This window comes from Gallus gallus, chromosome 1 (genome assembly GCF_016699485.2).
Source record: "Gallus gallus isolate bGalGal1 chromosome 1, bGalGal1.mat.broiler.GRCg7b, whole genome shotgun sequence".
NCBI lineage: Eukaryota > Metazoa > Chordata > Aves > Galliformes > Phasianidae > Gallus > Gallus gallus.
Window position 1 is genome coordinate 185,958,336 of NC_052532.1, and position 12,224 is coordinate 185,970,559.

The following is a 12,224-nucleotide window of genomic DNA, read 5'->3' on the forward strand; positions in this document are numbered from 1 at the left end:
CCAATTTGTGAAAGTTATTCTGAATTGGAAGTGTGACTTCTCTCGTGCTTGCACGCAGCTGTGTTTGGTAATATCAAAAGATGTATGGTATGTATTCTTTACCTCAAGTTTCATTAATAAAGGAGTATTAATAACAAATTCAGTACAGATTTGGGTGGAATCACATTGCGGGTTTCCTCTTTTGAAACTGAACCTTGTACTGAAGTTTAGACCATCTCAGGGAAACGCAGTGACCTCGCTATGTCTGCGACTGGTTGCTAGGCCATGTCATATTCATTTTATTAAAATAAAACTAAGAAGATCCCTGACTAGTTGTTAGGTTTAGAGACAGGCTCAAATGCAAGCTTATATTTTAAGGTATTTCTGGAGGTTTTGATTTAAAGAAAAAAAAAAAAACAAGTAAAACATTTTCTTTGATTAGAATAATTTTCATAGTAAGATATTGTAACATACTCTGCCAGTCCATTACTGGCATAAGATTGGACAATTTGGAGTTGTAGAACTTGATACTCATTTTTTTGTTGTTGTAAAATCTCTGAAGTCCTGTGTCAGATGATATTTTGGTACAAAACAATGTCTTTTCCTGTATTACTGACTTTCAGTATTGTGGTCACTACATGCAGTTCTACAGCCTCCAAATATCTGACCCATCCCTTCACCAAAATTCCTCAGAATTTTTCTCTTTTGTGAAGTGGCACAGTAATTTAATGGTGTTCTGTAGTCTGTGTGTTTGAAGGGGAGGCTGCTAGCAGATTGGCTTTATGGATGTTTTCCAGGCTAAGAAAGCACTCCTTCCAATTTTGCTAAATAAAATGTCATGTCCTGTCCCCACCGTGAAAAGATTTTTAAGGAATGCACTGCTTCCTTCTGTTTGGAAAAGATTGCTGTTGTTATGTATTTTTTTCACATGTGATTTTAGAAAAAGCCACCCTCATTAATCAAAATTACTCTTAGGGATGACAATGCTGATCACTTTACCTGTGTTTTTAGTTAACGGGTACGGGGATTTTTGGTAAAATTTACAATGAAGAGAAAAATATTGTACTACACAGCTTATATTTTGGTGGAGCTTACAGCTTGTTAATATGTGGAATGTTCATGGATGAAATTATGTGCGAGATAAAGAATCTGGATCTAATTAAAAATGCAAGGAGTCTACTTGCTTAGCTATTAATTAGTTCTCAAATGTCAGATGATAGAAAACCCTTTGAGAGGAAAAAAAAAGGCAAGCTAATTTTTTAATGAAGAATTTGTATCTTACACGAACGTATGTAAATGTCTTGAACAGGTTGTATCAGTCTGTAAAAATTCTGTACTCCTTTGGGATTTTTGTGACCTATTCGATCCAGTTCTACGTCCCTGCAGAGATCCTCATTCCAGCCGCCACCTCCAGAGTGGAGCAGAAGTGGAAGTTACCGTGTGAGCTCGTGGTGAGAGCACTGCTGGTCTGCTCAACCTGTAAGTATGCACAGAGCATCCAAACCAAACTTGCTATTGCATGTTGCTGAGGCCTGCTTACATGTGTATGTTGTGTTGCATATTTCAGCAAATCTGAATTTGTTTCAGTGATTCAGTATGTTTTGATTTTCATGAACATGTGAATCTAATGTTGCATTTACATTTTCAGCATGCTTTTCTTAGTAGACAATTTGACAGCCAAGCGTCTTTTGTCAATGATAGTCTAAAGCAGGTAACATGAAAGTAATTTTCTTAAAGCAATGTTATTAAGAAATAAATACATATTGCCACTTCACGTCAGCGTTCTCCTGTGCTATCTCAGTATATGCTGCTGACAGAGAAATCCTTCCCTTTGTTTTGTTGGCCTGAAAATTAGGGCAGACATAGATTATAGATGTCTGCTCAGAGTGTTTACACGGAGGGCCACTGATGTGAGATGCAAAACTACTTCAGAGTACTGCCATCTCTGGCAGTATCTGTTACTCTCTCTTCTGTGGATTGTTATTTTTGCCCCCTGTTCTTCCCATCCCTCCTGTTGCATCTCTGTGTTTCTCACAGCTATACGGAGTGCTGGGACAGCAGTAGCAGTCAGTAGTGCTCACTGAGAGGTGGGCATGGTCTCAGCCACATCGGTATTCCTGAAGGTGATACACTGAGGAGGAAGTGAGGTCTCTCTTTACAGCTCTCATCAGAAGTGCTCAGTAACGTTCACGTCTTTTCCCAGAAGCATTATCAAAAGTTGTTTTCAGTGAAAATTCTTGACTCCACAGTTTTTCCTAAAACCAGCTATTTACTTTAAAAAGAGCTCCAGTTAAGCAAAACATGCTAAACGTTGCTTATTAGTGGAGGAAAGTATTGATGGAAAAGACAAATTTAGTCTTTGATTCTGTGGTGAATACTAAGCAGTGGTTAATGGGCTGGGCAGCAGCAAATAATTACCTGTTGTCTAAGGAGCTTGAACATCCAGTGAGATTGTCTTAGAAACAGGCCAGTTAAAGGAACTGTAGGTTGGTACAATTTCATTACTGAAGTAAGCAAAGGGAAATACCATTGACCTCATGGCTTGCTGCTCTGAAAACATATCTACTATATTAAAAAAAAAAAAAAGTAAAAAGAAAAAACATTTGAAGTTATTTCTTGCATAAGGGAGTGCAGATCTTCCTGCGGCATAGTGTAGCCTATGTAATCTTCAAGGAACTGAAGTAGGAAAAGGAAATAAAATAGCTTGAAATGCTGGAAGAGGAATCTGTGAAAGGTGAAAAGAAGTGGAAGCAAATCGGAGTGGGATGGGTAGTTTGCGTTTGCTTTGAAAATGGACCAGTTGCCTATTAGGTATAATTAACTACAAGTGGGTGAATTGGGACAGAAGGAATCCAATAGAACATGGATTGTAGTGTGTCCCTTTCTCCCAGAAACATGTTGGTATCTACCCTTCTGCTCTTCTCTTTATTTCCAGACAATTGTCCATTGTGTTTCTTCAGATATTTGTTTCGTTACCAGACAACATGTAATAGTCTTTCTTTTTTGAAGACATAATAAATATTTAAAATGATTTAATATAAAGTGAGTGCTACATCTCTATTTTTTAAAAAATTATGCGAAATTGGACCTAATTTGTGTCAGTGCACCTTATCTGTGATGCCATTCTGTACGTGGACCTGCTGCAGACAGGTATTACATCATTTACTGCAAGGCATAGAAACGTCTTAAATGTTTAACTTCTGCAAAGCTACTGTAGGGTCAGTTGTGTTTATCCTAATTATCATTTCATTTTTGGCCAAGTGGTTTATACAGATTCTGTGCAGTCTGGTGCCTGTTGTACTTTTTCCTCCAATAATATTGTGTGTTATCTCCCATTTTTTCCACTCATCTGTGTTTGCCATTTTTTCACTGAATTGCATTTTCATTGAATTTTGGTTAAAAACCAGAACTGACTTAAACGATGCTTCAAATCACTCAATGCAGAACACGGTTTCTAAAATGGATCAGAAAGTGCTTCTGTATATTAAAAAAAAAATCTGAAAACTTTGAAAATTGAGTTTTAAAAGAGAAATATTTTTTTATCGGTGACAAAATATGTTGTAATGTCTGGACCATTCAGAGGTCATACGCTGATGGAAAGGACTCTGCCTGCTTTAAAAAAGGTTTTCTATTTAGAAAGATATTAGCTATGTTACTAATAAGACATTAAGAGGCTATTTGAAAAATCACTTTCATTATTCCTAATTTTTTTTTTTTTTCATTTCTCAAAAATGTATGAGGTCATGGTTTTATTACTGCACTATATCATAAACTGTGCTAGGAAATACTCTGAAGTTGTTCTCTTTGGTCTGGAAAGGTTTGTTAGAAGGAAGGACAACAGTTGCCTGGAGAAGGAATGTGCATGCAAAAAACCATGTACCCTGGCTATTGTTTTTCATTGTTTAGTTGTTCACTTTTTGACACCTTGTACTACAGGTAGATGGTCCCAAACTTGCTTTGTCTTTCTAAATTGTATGTTCTGCTTCTTCTGCTAGTGTTTCACAAGAGACACCTTATCCAAAGCATGCTATGGAAAGTACTCTAATGTCACTCATCTGAGCCAAACCTTTGAGCCTGGCCCAAGGGGAGGAATGCACCTGACTGCACTTTGGCTGTAGGTCACTCTGGTGTAACTCAGTCTTAGGAACTGAGCAGTTCCTAAGGAGCAATGAGATCCCCTTGTCTCCCTTTCTAGACAAAATTGGTAATTAAAGCTGTTTAAAAGGTTATTATTTTTACCATATCAGAAGGGAAGTTAATTACAAATAGATTCATAAACTATGATTGCTGTAGCTATCTGAAATATGAGATCTGTTTCAAACAGTGTTTTCAATACTTTGACAGTATCATTCAAGGTAAGAGCAAACACTAAGGGGTATTTTTGCTGAGAGAGTGCTGGGCTGCCAAAAACATGAGTTTCCTTTAGTTACAATCCCTTATTTGTGTTTTTTGAAGGAGAACACAGTGAGTGCAAATGATTGTGTGGGTAGAAATGCAAGTTATATAGTTTTGAAATTAAAGAAAAATGAGGGGAGAGGTAGATTTCCACTTCATTTGATATTGAATGCTTCTCTCAATTTCATTTGCAAGAGATGTGAATCTCTTCACATACCATGAAAATTATTGCAAGTTGGAGGATCTTGTTGTACTTCATAAATGGAAATACTAAGCCCTTGTTTTACAAACTTGGATGAGCACCATGTGCACTGGCTGGGACTGGAGGGATGAGCTAGACTTCAGGTGAAAGTCCAGAGCGGAGCTGCAAACTTAGTTTGGTCTTTTGTATTAGCTGCTGGAGGCAGGTGAGAGTTGGTGCTGTGGATAGAAAGGCAGAAGTACAATTGAAAGGTGGGCTGAGCATCACTGTGGTGGGGTGAAGTGAGAAACTGGGAACAAATAGATACAGAGGTAATGGGATGAGAGCCAACTCAGGATCTGGAAAGCACAGAGAGGTATGGGCCACAGTGATGTGTGGATTGCCCTCAGGCTATGCTGGAAGGTTATGAGTGTAGGAAACCTCCAGGCAGTGCCTGAGGATCTCCAGCAGCTGCCTGCACTGCAGCCCTGAGTGGAGCTTTGCCAGCTGCTATCCTTTGGTGAGTCAGCTCAGTTCATCCCAGATGGTTCAGGAAGACCTCTTGTATGACATAAGAAAGACAAAAAATCTGTCTGATCATACTCAGGTTATACAACGACATCCTTGTAGTTTCAGTAGATGCTGTTGCTGCTGCATTTGTAATTTTATTTGAAGTATAAATGCTTTTCATTTATTTTTCTCACAGATTTTAGTTTGTGCTCCTGGTATTGGAAGTTCTCTCTTCAGTACTTTGAAATATTTGTTGGGGTGGAATTTTTATAATATGAAAGCTCTCCTGATGATTTCACCTCTTCAAATGCATCACAGAAATAGTTTGGATCTGTACGTGCTGTATCTGCTTGGATTATAGTTGGACTTTGTGGCCAAACCTTACTGTGGTTCAGCTGAGTTTTTATGTGATGGGGCTGCTGTTACTGCACATGGGGACTGACCGTATGAGTGTGAAACCTTTTAGTTTATTTCTGAAAAGTCTGGAGTATCCTGGCTGAATTTTTAGTAGCTTTATAATTCTTTTAATGTCTTCAGAACTGAAGAAGTTTCTACTTTTTGACAAAGAGAACAGGACAAAAATGTTCTACCCAAATGAAACCTGTTTAGTGAATGGCTTAGAATAAAATGCAGTTATGTCATGAAAGTATTTCACTCTTCTGTGCTTACCTGACACTAAGATCATGTTAATTCTGTAAGGGGAAAGTATGGAGAGGTTTTGTTGAGCCTAACTAGTCCTTTCTCTTCTGTGAGTAACTTCAGAATATGCTGAGCACTCTGTGATTGAGAGAAGATCTGGAGATCATCCACTTCAACTGCCAAGCACGACTTAATATTGATGCTAAATAGCATCAAACATACTCACTTCTGTTGTTATGTCTCAGTGGAAATTGTGATAAATAAATTTTAGGATAGAGCAAGAATGTGAGATTTTTAATGAATGTAAATTTATTATCTACTGTCTAGCCAAGTCTTAATCTTTTGCTTCCTGCCAGAAGGGTACTAAAGATGAAACTGCTTGCTGGAGGTGTTGGAAGGATTACAAAGAAATGAATTATTGAGAAAGGAATAAAATAAAGAGCAGTCTAAGTAGTACTTAGCTTTTAAAGAATAAGTTACTTTTGATTTATTAGTTACAAGATAGTAATGAAATAATTGTTTTGTAAATTGAGAAGAGCTGCTGAAGAGCATCAGCAAATCGAATGGAGCATCTTGGAGCTGAGAAGTAATAGTGTCTGTCATCTGCACAAGAAATAAAGATGTATTTTTCAGGGCTGTATTCTCAGAGCTGTGGTGCTCCTGCTAAAATGAAGAAATAACACATTTGAATATGGATGTTGAGTTATTAGTAGAATCGTCAGCTGTTTTGATTGCTGGATTGAAATGAAACAAATTTGAATGGCTGATCCAGCTGAGCGTGAACTGAGCTATTAGTGAGCTGCTTTCCATTAAAAAAAAATTAGCCTGAGCTTGCTGTGTCATTTTACCAAGAGAATAAATTCATTATTCAGTTCAGTTTATCAGTTGTGCTTGTCTAAATATTTCCCAATTTTAACTCTACTTGCTGCTGAACAATTAGACAGAGGAGAACGTGGTATTTACCAGATCTGTTACACTGTTTAACTCATTGTGCCAAAAAAATACTTACAGTAGGTGCACCATAGGTAAAATGGAGAGTGTTAAGCTCTGTATATGTTTACTAAGTTCAAATACTTTTAGTTACCTATGCTACAGCAGCAGTGTTAAGTACAGGTTGAAGATCCATAATGCTGTTGCAAGGTAAAAGTAAGTGGCAGTCTGTGCTCTGAAAGTTTTAGGTGACTGATGGCTGAGATGTAAATAGATCTATTTTAACACAGAATTGTAGGGTGGTTTAGGCTGGCAGGGATGTCACAGATCATTCAGTTCCAACCCCCTGCCATGGGCTGGTTCCCCCCACCTGACCGGGCTGCCCAGGGCCCCGTCCAACCTGGCCTTGGGCACCTCCAGGAATGGAAGGGACCATAGCTTCTATGGGCAGCCTTTGCCAGCGCCTCACATATGTTCTCTGAGCCTTTGCACCTGGAATAGTCATCCTAGTGAGACTCCTTGTGTGCAAGGGAGGGCACGGTTCATCTATTTTATACTTGCTCCTGGAAGAGCTGGATTGGGCCAAAGAAATGCTTCTTTCTTTCTTTGATCTAGAGAAGGAATGTGGGTGAGAAATATGTCTTAACATTTGTTATGTTGAATCTTTCTCGGGAAGACAGAGAAGCAAGGCTGAATGTTATGCTCAGTTGTAAGCAGTTCAATCCTGTCTTCCATACCTAGCAATAATTTTATAACTAATCAAGCCTACTTTTTTTTTGTTCCATTTTTGTATTTTTTGTCTGCATGTTTATAAATATAATGAAGCAGTAACATGAAAAACCTTTATCCCAATAAGAAATAGATATTTGCTTTAGTTCTTTAGCGGAACTGCTGATCAAAAGTGTAATAAATTCATTACTTCTTATCTTTCTGTTACTTTGGACCATTATATATATGCATGGTATGACTCATAAGGGAATCTAATTTATGGGGTGCATTCTTCAATGTCACACATGAACCAGTGATGATCTGTCATGCTCACTGAGTGCAGTGGCAATTCCTACACGTGCTCCCTGTGCATTTTACATCCAGCAGTTCACAGACTTGAAATTTCCTTAAGATCCAAAAATTCCTTGGGATGAAGTCAAAGAAGATAAGCTGAAAAGCACTCTTCTTCCCAAGCACCCACTTCAGAGGGAATTGATAATGTTAAAATCTCCCCATTGGTTTTGCAAATCTTTCACTTTCAGTATGTAACAGCACAGAGTTGTAAAGATGTATTGTGTTAATTGGAATACCAGAAGTAATAGGATGCCATGTTATGCTTCATCTGCTGGTATGAGTGAAGTATTACTGAATCTGCAGTTTTTACTTGCTGAGGTCCTACAGTGTAGATGATAATGTACTGATAATGAGCCACATCCATATATAGTTACAGCGAGGCTGAGCTGTATCCCAAGCGATATCCCATTCACTTTTTAATCCTTCTGTTTTCTATATAACGTTCAAGGATTCATCTGTTTGTTGTTGTTTCCTCTTGGTGTGCAACAGAAAAATCTGAATGATCCCTAATGTTGGAGTATAAAGCTGCAGACCTTGGGAGACACTTAACACAGAACAATTGTAACAAATACTTTTGAATCAGTGCTTTAGCATTAATTTTCTTAATTGCTTATTGGCTTTAAAGCAGTATGTAAATGGTGCATTGTGAATTTGAAGGGCTGTGGACTTATTTGCTCACAGGATTGAACTTCTAAATTGGTAGGACGATACACAAGACTTCTGATTGGAAAGTAATTACCTTAACTGCAAGGGCAGTGTATGGATTTCTCCTTGGCTAATACCTATACTCAGTATATCCATCTGCAGTGCTGTTGCCATGCTGGCACAACTGCTCATGGGATCACAGTGCATAATGTCTCAATGAACTGATTTGGCCTAAAAGCATCCTCAATGTTTTTTCTTTCTTCTGTGTTTTTTTTTGGTTTTGTTTTCTTCCTAACCTGGAATATTCCAGACCTGATGTCTGCTGTGGCCTCCAGACCTTTATGCTGTTGCGGAACCAGATGAACTGTGTTCTGCAGTTCAGGAGACAGAGGGAAGGACAGGATTATCTTTAGAGTGTAATTTTATCATACATGATTCAAATTAACAACTTGCTACTTAGAAACACAGATATACTTTTCTCTCCATCCTACTCTGGCACGCAGTTCCATCTCTTCCTCATTCTGGCTCTGGCATTTCTTCAGAAAAGAGCAGGTTGAAGTCACTCATCAGCACAAGACCCCACACTGTATTTAAATACACTGCATATTGTTTGACTCAGCAAATGTTGGGGTGTGTTGTGTTCTGACTTGCAGTAATTACTGATCGACGCTGTTCTGCAAGGCTGCGAAATATAAGTTGTTTTTCTTCAGAATTAAATACATTTTTCATTTCTTGTGGGCTTTTCTGGTAAGGTTATCAAGGCTGTATTTCTTCAGTAAAAATTACACTGAATCACGTTACTGCCCTGCAAACTGGTTGCTCATTAGCAATGTGTTTCTCTGGTAGCACAAAGTCTACCTAACCAAATAACCCTACAATATCCAGGCCATCCCTTCTTAATTATCCATTTGAAAATTGCAACAGGCTCCTTTTGGAGCTATATATGTTCCACAGCATTTCAGCTGAACATACTGACTGATACTCCTGCTATCCGGGGGCAGTTCTGACAAAATGGCTGAGCATAGACCACCTGCTGACCGGGTGCCTACAGCACTAGAGGGTGCTGAACGATGTTCTTCTGTAAATTTTGGAATGGAGCTGTTAATTAGTATTAATTAGTTAATTAGTTTGCCTTATCTGACCTTTGTGCTGTTTGGTAATACCGAGTGCTTTGATTCTGCATTCAGTTTGAGGTGCCTTAAGCTGTGTACCATCTCGGCAGGTTTTTGGAGCAGCGTTTCAGAGAGACTTCAGAAGAGCACTTAAATGAAAAGCTTGTCAGAAATATGTTCGTGCTGGAAAGCTCTGTTTAATATTAAAGACAGGTGTGGAGGAATTTTCCGTATTAGAGCAGCAATGAGGTCTCACAGTAAGACTAACAATAATCTTTAGTTTTTTTCTTTTTTTAACTTTTATCATCTTTGTCCTCCAGCTCAATCACATGAGGTGTGTGTCCTGCTGAAGTTGCTATCTGGTATGTTCAGTAATTGGAAATGTTGGCATCCCTAACCATAAGGGGATGAGTTGTTTTACTGTGTCTCATGGAAAGAAAGGGGAGGGGGAAGAGGCAGTTTGTGATGCAAAAGTAGGGCAGTATGTATGGTTTCATTGTATTTCTCTGGAGTAAGTGAATTTTAGAATTCTCTTAGCAAATATTCTCTTATTTTCACTGTGATGATCTGCCAAATTTCTGTACTCCAGTTTGATAGATATAATGAATCTTAAGTTACAGAAACAAAATTACTTAATATAGGACAAGTAGTGTGGATGTGTTATTGCTTATACAGAGCATTTCTTACAAAGACTGAAATGCAAGATGGCAAACTGGCATTTGTGTAGTTTGACTCAAATTAACTTAGTTAGCTTTCAGGACAGAGATTGATTTTCTCTGCTTTGTTTTCTCTCAAGTACCTTATAATGCATGTTTTGTAAATGTGTGATATGAAGCAAGTAAACAAATTGCACAAATTGCCATTTTGGTTATAGTTCTTGGACATGATGAGACTCTTGATGCTCACACTCAATTATCCAGGACTACCACAACTACCAGAATGACTGTCAAGTAGGGCCCCTCATTATCTGGAACACCATGTGTGTTACACAATAATTTAACTTTTAATTGCTTGTTGGTATTTTTGTATTCATTCTTATTTCATTTGAAGTGTATTACTAATGGAAACAATTATGTAATTAGTCTGAGCAAAGTTAAGTGGAATACACAAATGTATTATGCATTCTTGCATTCTGCCAGTATGTTCTAAATCCAGCAGACTCTGGTCAGGCAGGTAATTCATAAATTAAAGGCTTCCACGGACAAGGAGCACGTGCTTATATGAAGAAGCTGACTTTGAAGAACCTCTTCTGAATCAGTATATATATGTTTTTAAAGATAAATAATTCATTACAAGTGAACAAGTGAAAATTCCATATAAAGTAAATATAATTTATTGCATGTCATCCAATACCTGTTTAAAACGAGAGCTGGATTAGACAGCTGTACCTGTCATTTTTCTGGAACTATTTCAGTGGTCTGTGGTCTTTTTCAGTTGCGTGGTGCACATGTGCATTATTATACCACTGCAGTGCAGTTAATGCACTTGTATGAATATTCTCTTCTCTGATTACAATGCTATACTCTGAACATAAGAGAAATTGTACTATGATTGCCATGACCATGTGGAATATCTGTTGATATTATCCACTAAGAAAGAAAATGGGGTACATTTAATTTAAAGACATGTTTTGAGAGTTTTGTTTGTGCCATTGAGTTCCTTCTGTGTGAGTGGGTAATGGCTTCCTAGAAACGATGCTCTTCCTGTATCAGTTTGACAGGCTGTAGAGAAGGAAATTCAACTTTTCCAAGGATAGGAGAGGAAACTCTTCTTAATGGAATGTTGGATGCTTGGTGGATTTTTTGTTTTGTTTGATTTCTTGATTTTGTGGAACTTGAAAACCAGGTAAGACAGTCACAGTAACGTGACACGTGTGGTAAGTAAAATTGTAATCTTGTGAATGTGAATGGTTTGCAGAAATGATAATAAAAAAACTTTCTGCCAGTTGCATTCAACTTAGTATCAGATACTACGTTCCTCTGTATTAGCAGCTTATAAAAATGAAGGAGAAGTAGAAGGGTGCACTGAATGTTACTGTTGTTTTGTGTTGCAAAGAAGAATCCAGGACAGGTAAACTGCTAAGCTCTTACTTCCTACAGAAGCCCTTATCTCACCTCTAATGAGCTATTTATATTTTATCTTGTGCCTTTACTCCGTAAAACTATTCCATAAAAAAGAATTAGGTGTTTTCAAGGAAAATGTGTGAAATTAGAAGATTTAGTTGCAGACATGGACTGATAAGTTTGAAACGTAATTTTCACTGCTGAAGACTAGTTGGTATGAAGTCAGGTTTCCTAAGGAATTAAGTGCATGCAATTGTTCCTTCATTGTAGCTCCCTGATAAGTTGCTTTTGAAATCATAGAATAGCAGATGAAATTAAGGTTGGAAGGAGCCCTTGAGAATCACTTTAGTCTGACACTGTGCTCACAGTTTGGCTACCTTCAGACTTGTCAGCCACTTGTGAAGGGAGGCTGCTGGTTTGAATAATGATTGCATTAATACAGTTTTTTCTTAAAATGCTTCTTAGGGACAGACTGAAGAGCCAGGTGTTTCCACTGCATTAAAAACAGTGGGATAAGATACTGTGCATTATGTTCAACATTAACTATTTAGCTTGAATGCTTAACTCTGGACTATTATAATATCTGTTGGAAGGGGAAGTAGGAAGAGAAATTTAGGAAGGTAATTTGGAGGGAAAAGATAGAAATACATGAGGTTCTTCACCAGGGGATAGTGAGGAATGGATCAAGCTCCCCAGTGCAGTGGGCAC

The 12,224-nt window shown here is 37.9% G+C and overlaps 1 protein-coding gene across 6 annotated transcripts in view; it reads left to right on the top strand.

Moving 5' to 3' along the window:
- Positions 1–12,224, top strand: part of SLC36A4 (solute carrier family 36 member 4) — a 105,363-nt gene that overhangs the window by 49,314 nt on the left and 43,825 nt on the right. For 5 of the 6 annotated variants that reach the window (XM_417200.7, XM_015280400.3, XM_025146899.3 and 2 more), the window contains one exon: positions 1,289–1,458. In XM_417200.7, the coding sequence (XP_417200.5) occupies positions 1,289–1,458 (170 nt within the window). Of the gene's footprint in view, positions 1–1,288; positions 1,459–2,016; positions 3,079–12,224 lie in introns of those variants that run through there. The other variant, XM_040671939.2, reaches the window with a different exon arrangement.